The 13038-nt window shown below is 37.2% G+C and overlaps 1 protein-coding gene across 1 annotated transcript; it reads right to left on the bottom strand.

Annotated features, from left to right (window-relative positions):
- Positions 1–3110: 3110 nt before the first annotated feature.
- LOC106081204 (histone-lysine N-methyltransferase EHMT1) lies at positions 3111–11781 on the bottom strand. The gene is made up of 11 exons (XM_013243010.2): positions 9771–11781; positions 8359–8802; positions 6980–8290; positions 6441–6909; positions 6134–6372; positions 5720–5910; positions 5486–5647; positions 5024–5413; positions 4814–4955; positions 3615–3988; positions 3111–3546 (listed from the first exon to the last, which is right to left on the bottom strand). The coding sequence occupies exons 1-11, from the start codon at positions 11229–11231 to the stop codon at positions 3111–3113; spliced, it is 5619 nt and encodes a 1872-aa protein (XP_013098464.2). The 5' UTR covers positions 11232–11781.
- Positions 11782–13038: the final 1257 nt, after the last annotated feature.

The raw sequence follows: 13038 nt of genomic DNA, 5'->3' as shown, positions 1-13038 counted from the left end.
AAGTTAAAAGCTTTTAAAGCCCCCAAAACATATGGCAGTTTTTTAAAACAAAAAAAGGGGAGAATAGTAACGAAAAAAATCTCTTAATATTTAAATTGTATTTTTTTTTGTCAAAATACATACATTATAATTTGTGATGTCTGTTTTTGAATAGGAATTTTTAGGAAGTTAGAAACTTTAAATTAAACAAAAAAAAAAAAAGAGTTTGAAAAAACCTTTATGCAAATGCTTTAAAAGCTTTTTATTAAATAGAAAAATTTGGTTAAGCTATGGGATTAAAATTCAGGTTTAGACCTTTAGGACTCTCCTTAGAAAACCCAAAAACATCAATTTCGAAACGAGGAAAGTTTTGATATGTTTGGCTTCGCTTAATGTCTTCAAAAAAAAACCATTGTGGCTACAACATAAATTTAATAGAAAATTTTAATTCAAAAAAAATTTTAAAATTTATTTCTTCAAAAATTATGTCAAAATTTTATTTCATCTTTTTTTGCGCTACTTTATTTTGGTTGTTTCATTTTGTTGTTCGATTTATCTGTCCAGCTGAAACCAATATAGGGTTTGTTTTTCTTTCTATTTAAAATAGAAAGCAAAATGCAATAAAAAGCAACCACATTTTGCCTAAAAGTTTCTAAAAAAGGGTTTTTATTTTGTTTTTTATTTTGAATATAAATTTTATTTCAATATAAAATTTTTCGGAATTTTTTTTTAATAGAAAACTTTTATTCCTATCGAAATTTTTTCAAAATTTTATTTCAATAGAACATTTTTTCAAAACATGTTTCTTTAGATACTATGTCAAAATTTATTTCTATAGAAAATTTTATAAAATTTTGTTTCTCGAAAGAGAAACAAACAAGAATTGTAAAATTTATTGATCTCGCCCTAACAGGCAAAAACTTGAAAAATTAAAAATATTTTTCTAAAAAATTTTGTGCAAATTGAGTTTTGAAGCTTGGCTTTAAGTCAAGGGGAAAAAACTAAGTTTTTTGCTGTTTTTGTCTTATTTCCAATATTTCGGTCGATTTCGGTCGACGTCGTCAAACCATTTTCGAGGATTTTAAAATACCGCATTAACTACGCTCGACAACCCTGTCTATTAGCTATACTTTTTCCCAATGCATGTGTTTTCTAGTAATGACAGACTTCTGTGACAATTACACTACTTCCTTGGTACCCATGATTATGTGCATCTGTTGGAACTTGTATTGATGGCTACGAACGCCAGGCAACGGCTCTCGCTGTAGCAACAGGTTCGAATCCCGGGCCGGGCTCTGCCGAATTTTTTTCTAATTTTTTTTTTTTGCATTTTCAAGTTTTTTGCCTGTTAGGGCAAAGATCATCAAACCGCACAATTCTTGTTTGTCTCTCTTTCGAGACGAACTCAATGATCGGAGATTTTTTCTTTGCAAATGGATGGAAATTTTGTCAAATTGTTTTTGGACAAATTTTGTAAGGATTTTGTCTACAGAAAACTTTAACAAAATTTTTTTCTAAAAAAAAATTGTATCAACATTTTTTTCTAAAGAAAATTGTATCAACATTTTTTTTCTATAGAAAATTTTTTTAAATATCGTTTGTATAGAAAATTATATTAAAACCTTGTACCAATTTTCGTGGGAATCGGTTAGCAAATTACCAAATTTTTGCAATACTAGTCCCAATCTGACAAATATATATATGGGAGCTACAGGGTGGCTGATGAAAGCCGCTACCAAAAAAAAATGTAATAACTTTTTTTCTATTTAATAATAATAATTTAATAATTAATTTAATTAATTAATTAATTAATTTAATTAATAATAATTTAATAATTAATTTAATAATTTAATTTAACATGAATAAAAGAAAAATGTATTCCATACACCGAAAAAAAAATGTAGCAATATTCATCATTGTAGCAATATTCATCAGCCACCCTGTATATCTAAATCTGAAACGATTTCTATGAAAATTACCGATAATGTCGAGACTTATAAAAGAATCACTAGTGCACAACTTCGTGAGAAAATGTCTACAAATGACGAAGTAATTGCAATTTTAGTCCAAATCGGACGAACTTATATATGGGAGCTATATCTAAATCTGAACCAATTTCAATATACTTCGTCTCTAGGCCCAAAAAATGCTTGTGCTAAATTTGAAGACGATCGGATGAAAATTGCGACCTCTACTTCGTACACAGGTTAACATGGACAGAGGGACAAACAAACGGACAGATAGACGAACAGACAGACGGACATAGCTAAATCGAATCAGAAAGTGATTCTGAGTCGATCGGTATACTTATTAATGGGTCTATCTCTCTTCCTTCTGGATGTTACAAACAAATTCACTCAGTTATAAGACCCTGTACCACAGTAGTGGTGTAGGGTATAAAAACAAAAACCCCTTTTTTTCACAGTTGAAACACACAAATTATTCACGGTTAAAACACGCAAATTCATAATTGTATGGACTTTTGGGACTCTTAAGACTATTTTTTGAAAGTTCTCCTTGAAGCCAAATGTTACCAATAATTTCCTTAATTCGTCATAACTACTTTGGACATTTCCGACTTTGGACAATGGATATATGAAACCGATGTCTAGCATTTAGAGATTTTGTTTGTACATATCAAATGAATTGAGTTAACTTGTGGTGCTAGAAAATAATCTAAATCAATCAATGCTAGGCTTAAAATCAATTGGCTTAAAAGCTACTTACATGATTTGTGTAGATAGTGTAGTTTTGTTTTTTCAAACTTAACTTTAAGTCTTAATTTAGCTTAACTGCTAAGTTGCTTGAAGAAAAAACAAAATATTAAATAGCCTAATACGGGCTCTCTCAAACCCATAGGATAATTGTAATGCTTAAGAAATTTCAAAAATAATAGAAATATATATATGAACACCCAAAGCATTTTGTACAAGTACTCAAAGCGTAACGTTGTTAAGTCATGTGTGTGTGTGTGTGTATGTGTGTGTGTAAGTGGGTGTATATTTTTGTTGTGACCAAGATTTTTAATAAATTCTAACTCATATACAAATAAATTGTTGGGGACAAATTTAACGCTCACCACTTTAACTGTCATACAAAATTATTATGGAATAATTTTGTTGCTCTTCAAGCTAAGGTGTCCCAGTAACATTCCCATCGGAGGCATTGGTGGCATTGGCGGTGTTATTGGTGTTGCTATTTGTTGAGGAGCCACTTTTGACAATGGGAGTTAAAGTAACCTGAGGACTTACGCTGACTATGGACACATCTTCTAAATTTTGTACAAGTTTTGCCGCTGCTGCTGGTATATTATTTACATGGGCAGTAGTTACCAGTGGTGTTGCTAATGTTGTTGACGAATTGCCAAAAGCTCTGGCCACATTGATCATTTCATTAGACTGTGACATTGAGGCTGCTGCTGGCAAAGATGGTGCTGGCATATCATCCTCCACCTCGATGACGGTGCCATTGACCAAGGGCAGATTGACATAACGACAAGCAGAACTTAAGCATTTACATGAAAAAAATCGATTCTTTACCAACCAAAACTTTTCACCATAATCGAAACTTTAGTTAAGAGAAGAAAAATTGATTAGCACAATTTCCATCTTTATATTGGATTTAGCCATACTTACCATAGCTCTTCACCTGCCTCGACATCACGACTTGTGAAGAAGGCTATTTTAGGAAAACGATAGTCCTGATGCTCATAGAATACCCTTACTGGTACTATATTGGCTTCGCAGGAGTGATTAAAGAAACGACTAACATTTCCATAATAGTTGGCATCAATGCAATGACTATTGCCCAAATCAAAAAAGTAGGTATCATCCATGCGTCGATCGGCCTCCAAGTCGGTTAGTATCTCACCCGTATATAGGGCCACAAAAGTGCCTTTGGGTATATGGACCATGGTACGAACGCCCCAACCTTTGAAACTTTCATCACATTCGATAACTTGCAGGGGAATGGTTATGCCATTTTGAACAACACGATTTTTACAAAAACGCTGAAATGTAGAACAAAGAAAAAAAAATATTAAAAAACCAAAAAAAAAAAATTTCTTGCAATCAAATTTTTTTCGAAATGTTTAGGAAAAGAAAATTTTCACGTTCTAATGTCCGATGTTTCAATAGGACGGCGAAAATCCTATTACTGAGAGGAAGTAAGAAGATCAGTATAGCTATTGGCATCATAACGGGACACATAGGACTACGAGCTCACTTATGTACAATCGGTGCGGCAAGTGATAGCATGTGTAGGGCAGCGGGGAAGATGATGAGACGTTGGAGCATTTCCTATGTCATTGCCCGACTTTCGACACTATTCCAGACATCATACCAGACATGAACCAACTTAGGGGCGTGACATGGAAAACAGCTAAGGATTTTGTATGATTGCACCGAATTCTTAGCTTAGATTTTCTTTTTCAAGTTTACTTTTTTAGTAGTTAGAACGCACAACAAGCCGATAACTTGCTTAAGTGTATGTCCATAGGGGCGCCCCGGTATCCGAGTTGGTAGCGTGCTTGGATCACCAGTTCAGGGGTCGTGGGTTCGATTCCCGCCAGAAGCCTTGGTCTGTCGCTACTGTGGTATCACAATGGACCTAAAATTGTCAAAGTGAGTCTGTAAAAGACTACCACTCTTACCTAACCTAACCATGTCCATATTTGCATGGGGCGGATTAACATTCGCACCCTCTTTTCAACCTAACCTAATGTTCGATTCGTACTCTACTCCCAAATATCTTTCATTTCGTGCTATGTTGCCCGAATTGAGCGATCTTGAGGGTTTCTTCTTGATTTTTTAATAGCTTTTGTTTCAAATCTCACCTTATTGCAACCACAGACATCATTACATTCAAATATTACAGCAGGATCATCATAATTGAAATCTGAGCTTAAACGCCCCTCGGCCGTATACCAATTCTGGCCGGAGGCCCCAGTACACTGGCAACGATCAGAGGTTATACAACTAAAACAACAAAAATAAAATTACTCATTAAGAAAACTCTATGCGCCAAATGTCATTAAAAATCTCACCCATCCAAACAAGTACAAATGCGCATTTGTGAAACTCTGCGATCAATTTGCACAGAATTTTGCAGAATTATGGTTTCGGTAACATAACGGAAATCCGGCAGCATTATTTGATCCGATTCCTCTACAGGCAAGACATTGTTTTCATTGCGCAAAGCCTGTATGGGACAAAGTTCGCGACCATTGCTAATATCCCCGCAAACAATGTGGGAACGACGACGGTGCAAGGCATGCATTTGCATTTGAAAGCCCACATGGCGAGCGCACTCCGAATTCTTATTAGGTATGCAATCATAGGGCAATTCATCGGCACGATTTTTGAGCATCAAATCAGCACCATTGAAGATAAGGAGTAGGCTTAGATTTTTACTAGAATGACGGCAAGCAATGTGTCTAAACATTTATAAAAAATACATAAAAGTTAATGATTTTAATAAATTTTTTTTTTTGAATTTGTAAACTTACAGCGGCGTTTCTCCTTCCACATTTTGTATATTACAATTGATACCAGTTTGTAGTAATACTGTTATGGTATCCAAATCATTGTTGTGCAAAGCAGCCCAGTGTAAAACTGTGTTATTGTCATTATCACAGATATTGGGATCGGCACCTTGTTGCAGCAGTAAACTGCAAGTGAAAACAAGATTTTGTATAAAAAAAAAAACCTTTTTAAGGAGTCCTCTGCAGTTTTTAACTTACCTCACAATATCTGTGTGGCCCAGTTCAGCAGCCCATACCATTGCTGTCCAACCACCATCATCTTGGGCATTTATAAAACTTAAAAATTGTGATACATTCTTACTGGCCTTATAGCTATGGACAATTAGTTGAACAATTTCCAAATTTCCGGTACGAGCAGCTATATGCAAGACTGTATGGCCATCAGGACCCTGAAGGAAGAAAAAAGAAATTAATGAAAAATCCATAAGAATCCATAAACAGCTTATTTGCTTAAGGATTTAAGGTACTTGTAATATTCATAACAAATTGCGTAATCAGTCTCTTTGAAACTTTGCATTGTAAATATGACTACAAATAAGCCACTTAAAAATCTCCATCATAGCAAAGTTTTTAAAATAACCATTTCGCTTTAATGTTATAATTTCTACTTACCCTTATAGCCAAATCGGCACGATGTTGTATAAATAAATTCACAATATCATATTTGCCCTCATTGACCGCATACATTACCGCCGTACGTAGTTCATTGTCCATTTTATTTATAAAATCTGTGCCAATCCCTTTGCACAACAGCAGATAGGCCATTTGTAAAGTGCCAAAGTTGGCAACTAAATGCAAGCAGGTGCCATTGAAACTTTCGCGCATGCAAGTGGTGACATCGTACTTTGAAACTGCCACAGAAAATAGACCAAAAATTAGACAATTGAATTAATAATGGCGAACATAATTTGCCACATACCCAAGATCTCGGCTACTCTTTCCAGATCATCATTTTTCACCGCATAATACATGTCTTTTGTACTAAACTCAGTTACAGAGCTGCGTGAGCGTCCTCTTGCGGCCACCACATTCATCACAGACTCTGGTATTAGGTGTTCATAATTAATTTTAGTATTTGGTTTGAATGTCTCACTGGACCAGGCCAAAGGCTTATTTTTGTTGCTGGCATTTGCTCCACTGCCCCTATTGCTGTTGGGCGGCAGTAGGGGCCGTTGCGAAGATGAAAATATTGGCACAGTATGACTTTTCATAGTTATGGTAGTTGTTCTTTCTGCCGTATCAATGCCACAGTGCGGGCACTTTAAAACCAAAGTGCGACTAGTATTCTTCGAGGCAGGTTGTTGAGGATCATATTTGGAGCTGAGTACTATGCGCTGGGCGCATGAAGCATGAAAAAAGTGATGATTTTTGCATAAGACAAATTCACCCTAGAGGAGAGCGGAAGAAAATATTAAAAAAAAAAAAATATTCGTTATATCATTTGGAGTTTTCACTCACCTGTGTGCAGAATATGCCACATTCAGCACAAGAGTTGTGAGTATGCAGCCTTCTTTTATGATCATCACAAAGCACCAAATAACCCACTCTTTGACTGGGGCGAAAAAGATGCAGTATCTCACCACTCAGTTGATTGGAACAGCCCACTTTCAGATCATCGATGTTGTCAATGGCACAACAGTATTGAGTCTCTGGTGTTTTGGGCGTATAGTATTTGGAGTTTGCCTGACACAAGCAGATTAAGTTGGAATTCTTCGAGTTTGTTGTGGTGGTGCTGGCTGCAGCAGCCGCACCACCTTGCGTGGTAGTATTTTGAGCTATAACGGAAGCATTTATTGATCTTAGTTGCTTGGAATCGATCTCTACAGCCTTCTCCGATATCTGTTTTTGCCGTTGATTCCTTCGTGTTGTGTTGGAGGTATTCAAGTTTTTCGTTTGCTGCTGTTGTATGGTTTGGGGTTGCGGAGGTGTTGACTCCTTGCGCACCCTCAGTGTGACACTAGGCTTACCCACTTGCACTCGTGTGGTGGGCACAAATTCCTCATTGTCACTGAGACTGTCGTTGTCACTAATCTCATCGCTGCCATTGCGTTTTAGACCCAACTTCTCGAAATGTTTCTCCTTTTGCTTTGCCAGCTTACGTTGTTGTTTCTTGCTAAGCTTTTTATCTTCTGGCGAACGATTTGTATTCCATTTGCCTGTTTTTATTTCTTGCATAAATTTCTCTATGTCGGGACAACGCTTGCGAGCCTGCTCCGATTCCTTGCGTACTTTTGTGAAAAGTTTCTTTTTTATAGCACTGGATCCTGTGGGGTGTTGCTGCTGCTGTGAGCAGGGACTATCGTTACTATTGTCTGATTTTTCGCTCTTCATCTTGCTACCACTGGTAGCAGCAGCATTTGCGGAAACAATTTGATGTGTGGGTGTGCTATCATTTTGTTCAAGCGACTCCCAGTTCTGTGCTGTCATGCGTACAATATTCTTGGTTTCAAACTCATAACGCAATTCGTCATTTTCCAAGATTTTTGTTGTGGGTTTTATGCGTCTTTGAGATCGTTTGGGAAGAACCACCGATTCACCAGCACGTTTACCTGATGTGAAGTGGCTGTTATTGCATGCGGCGGACGTAGTGGGGGACATTTGTTCGACAATATGATCGTTGAGGCCATGTGAGCTATTCTTTTCGGCTTCAATTTGTAGTTTGGTTTTGCGACCGCGTTTTTTCGGCGGAGTTTTCTCATCTATGTGTACGCGTAATGTTCTACGTGTCGGCGAGTCTTCTGTGTGATGAATGCTATGGGCCTCATCATCCTGTAATTGAAAATTAATAAAATTTCAGTTAAGTCTTAATTGCAAACAGAGTAGTGTAGGTTACTAACCAAAATTTTAAAACCATCCAAACGATTGCACAATCGTTCACTTCTTCTCATGGGTTTGCCTTCATCTTCATCTGTCTTGCTGCTGTTTGCAAGCAAATTGGTTTCCGCTTCATCGTCCAACTGTTTACGTTTCCGGCCAACTTTACGTTCGTGGCATGTGGGCGAGTTTTGCATCTCCACATTTGACTCACCGCTCGCAGTCATTGTAGCTGCTGGTGTAATGGTGGATTGGGTGGTCGCCTCATTTTCGATGGTCGATGTTTTCTTGTATCGACCACGACCACGTTTAATCAATAATTGTTGGGCCACATTAGTTTTTTCGGAAATGTCTTTTTCTGCTACTGAAATATTCTGCTCTGGTGAGGAGTTGTTGCTTTCTGTTTTTGATGTTGTGTCCAATTCAATGGTTGCCATAGCGACATCGTCATTGTCGCCAGATGAAATCTAGAAGAGTAGGTTAACAAAAAAAATGGATACTGAGAATTACTTCGAGTGTATAAGGATTCCAAAAATATTTTCAAAATATACTCTAAATGGGATAAATTCCGGATGAAAGCTTATTAACCCACCATCATGGTTTCCATAAAAAAAAAATTAAAAGTGTAACAAACTCTTTTAAAATTGAAATCCCACTGCTTTCCATTCGGTTCTATTTAAAGCCAGGATATCCAGAAAATAAAATCCGTAAAACTAAATTAATAACCAGGTACTTTAATTTTTTTTAAAGCTATGCGGGCTTGATAGTCCGATAAATGAATATAAACCCAAAAGCCGATCACCGATTTGACTTTATAAATCCCTACACCGACGCCCTCAAACATCGCACCAAATACCGGCCAGATAGGCCAACATATATGTAATGCTGTGAATTCTGGCGAGAACATTAAATGAAGTTGCAGCGGTGGTTATTCCCTCACTAATGCTGACAGCTGGTCCCCCATCCTTGAGCTTAAAAACTTGAATCGGACAGCACTCATTGATATGAGCCAAGTATCCACGCTGTTTCTTAAAGGAGCGTTCATAAGCAAATTTGCATGTGCCATTACAAAAAAAAAAAAACACTTTTTCTTCCTTTTAGGGACAGCTGATCGAACATCATAAGCCCCACTCATTTCCTTACGAAACCGTTGTCCGTAACTGTAACTCTGTAGCTTTCGATTTTGCATTCCCTAGATTTCCCTTTTTTATCGATAACAATTTGTTAATTGCGAACTTCCCATTTGCATACCAGTGGTACTTTGGTAAATTATATTTTTTCGCTTTTTTTTTGTTTTTTTTTTTTCTTATTCCATGTATGCATGTTGCGTTGTTGAGAGAGGGGTTTCCCATTTAAAAAGTCAAAAGTCATTTAAGAATAATAATCACAAAAGAAACAAGGCAATCTCAATTGCCATACTTTGCGTTATACTTACATTTTTTGCACCTTTAAAATCCCCTCCGACGCTGCCGCCAGTAACAGCGACACTACCACCGCAGTCAATATCACCATTGACAGCGCTGTCGGCATCATTGCTGGGTTCTGCTGCTGCTTTATTATCATCCACCACCAGCGCCACCCCTTTGTCTTTGTCAAGAACACTAGTGGTTGTTGTATTATCATCACTAACACCAACTCCACTAGCACCTTTGGTAGTACCGCCACCATCACCACCCACATCAGTAGTTTTACCGTTAACATTTTTTAATTGCTTATTAACAGCAGCAGCTGGAAGTTTTTCTTTGTCTTTGTTGTTTTTGTTGTCGGCCAAAACGTCATCTTCGTCAGCATCGACGTTTTCAATTTTCTTGGCTAATTGTGTATGCGCACTCTCATTTTTTGTTATAGCAACTTCGCTGTCGACGTTGCCGACAATGTCGCCACTACAAGCACTCTCAGCATCAGTGCTTTTGCCTCCCTCTTTGCTCTCTTCAAGCGATGGCTTTTTGTTGCTGCTGCTGGTATTGTCGATATCTTTGTTTTGTTTCCGACAATTATCATCGGCGGCTTCAGATGGTGATGTTGCATTGTCCTTCAGAGATTTTGTAACATCAACAACTTGTTGTGGTTGTTGATGATGGCTGTTAGATGATGATAATGCCGATTGTGATGGTTTATCTGACGAAACAATGCTGTTAGTATTGTTAGTGGATGTTGTAGGGGTTCTGTCCTCAGGGGTAGTGCTAACTTCGCTGTTAGCGTTATTTTTACTTGAAGTCTCTTCCTTTTTTATTGACTTTGGTGTTTCTCCTGGGCTGGTGGTTGATTTTAGTGTCTCCACCTTATCGTTTGATTGCTGTGTTGTAGAACTACAAAAAGTTGACGGTGAGACTTGATGACCTTGATGGTTCTCACAACTTGTGCTGCTTTTCGAAGCACAATTTATATTATTAATTTGTTCGGACTTTGCATTGGTCTCACTGTGGGACAGCTGCTGTGGCTGCATTTCAGTGTTTCCTGATTTATTGGCTTTTTCATTGTCTACAGTCACCTCCGCTGCTACCGATTCCTCTAGATTTTCAGTTGGTTTTACACAATTTTCACTTTTCTTATCGATATTTTCGGCCTCTTTAGTTTGGGCTTTTACCTCCGCTTCCTCTTCTAGGTCTGCCTGCTCTTTTTTAACGTCTTGCTGCCGCCGCTGCTGGTCTTTGGGCTGTTGTTCTTCTTTTTGGGCTGTTGCAATATCATCGGAGGTGTTATTATTGTTATTGCTCTGCATTGCTTTCGCCGAGGGCTTCTTATCTTTATCTTTGGACGCAAATTGATTCTTCGTTAAATTTCGCCATTTTAATGTCTTATCATCCTTTAAATCGACCTCAGCATTGCTGGGACACTCGCTATTAAATTTACTGGCCATGCTACTCAGCAAAGTATCCATGCTGCAGTCGGTCATGATTGGTTTTTTGCTTAGCTCGTCGCTGCTCCCCACGAAATGATTCAATTCAAATGTGGATAGATGGATGGATTTCGACACCCAACCTCTGCCAGCCAGCTAGTTTTTAATGAAAGAAAAAATCTGAAATCTTTTGACGTCACTTCTTTCGCTGGACTCACTATTCTTTGTCTACTATTCGTCACTTTTTCTTTTCCTATTGGTTCCTTTTGAACATTGATTTGTCGATTATATTATTTTTGCATCATTTTTTTTTACAATAATTAAATACTTTAAATCATTTTTCTTCCTCCATATCTGTGCTGCTTTTAACAAATCTTGATATCTCCTCTCACCACACATAACAACAACACACACAATGGTGGTGTTGTTGTTTTCTCATTAAAAGATTTTCTTCTACTCTTGACACTTCTTTGAGAGTTTTAAGTCGTATTATTACGAATTTTCACACCGACTAGCCCACATTTTTAATGTTTGCAAACTCTGTTAATTTTTTACCCAAATTATCCGAGTTTTTCGTGCATAATAATAAAAATTCTTCACGTTTTCTTGTATGGGTTGAAAAACATAATTCTCGTCGTCTCTTCTTCTTCGATGTGTTGTATATTTATCGATTAGAGTATATTAATCGATTAGCTGTGAAGCCTCTTTTTTTAATGGCAGTGCATAGCGTTCGCGACTGTCAAAGGAGTGTTTTATTTTAGAACTCTATTTGGATGAAAATCACAATTTTAATGAAAATGACACATATCCAAAACAACAAAGTTTTGGATAAATTACCGGTGCAGACTTTTGTAGAACATCAATGAGAAATAACAGAAATTATTTCGGTCGGTAATTATTTTATTTTTCTTCAAAGCAAGCGGCTCCACAGAAAAAGTTAAAAAAGTCAAACTTTCAGCACAAAGTAGAGAAATAAAAATGTGTAACCAACTTGCGTGCGGCATAACTTTGACGCCTACATTGTGGGCAGACGTCACTAAATTGTACAACAACTACAAATCATAAGGTGCAATCCGCCATTTTGCCATCAAGCTGATCGACGTTTTGCCAACACACATAAATAAATTTGTGTGCGTGTGTGTATACGTGTGCGTATATGAGAAGAGAAAATGCGAGAAAGAAGATAACAACAATGAGAATTTGAAAATCTGTTATCTTAATACCGTCAAAGCTGGCCGGCTGCTAACAGCTGTTCGCGTAAGATCACATTTTTAAATCCGAAAGCAGAATAGAAGATTTAGGGTTGGTATTCTATTCTGCTTTCGGAATAGCCGCTAAAATTTTTAATTGTTTCGCGAGCGAAATTTGACAGGAATCAAATGTTTTTGTTCCCGTACCAAAACACGTTTCTTTATTTGCACTTATTGTTTTCTCTTTTTTATATATTTTTTTCTCAAATATATAAAGAAAAAGGAACCATTAAAACCAATAAAACAAACTAAAATGATGCCGGCAATAGTTTCAATTGTTGCCACTATAATAGTTTTTTGCCATTTTCCTCACTTTAAACAGAGTACTACTTATCCGACCGAACCCTTTCGGGTCGACGCAGTCCGATTTAAGGTCGTGGGCGACAAACGTAGGCATGTAACAATTCGGAACAGCGAAACAGTCGGTAGGAAGGCGAAAATCCTATGGGGTGATCCCGAACGTGAGAGGAAGAGGTTATTACTGAAAGGAAGTAAGAAGGAGATCAGTATAGCTATTGGTATCATGACGGGACACATAGGGCTACGAGCTTACCTATGTAAAATCAGTGCGGCAAGTCATAGCACGTGTAGGGCATGCGGCGATGATGAGACGT

The sequence above is a fragment of the Stomoxys calcitrans genome, chromosome 4 (assembly GCF_963082655.1).
Source record: "Stomoxys calcitrans chromosome 4, idStoCalc2.1, whole genome shotgun sequence".
Classification (NCBI taxonomy): Eukaryota; Metazoa; Arthropoda; class Insecta; order Diptera; family Muscidae; genus Stomoxys; species Stomoxys calcitrans.
The sequence above is the reverse complement of the archived record's forward strand: the minus strand, read 5'-3'. Positions and strand labels throughout refer to the sequence as shown.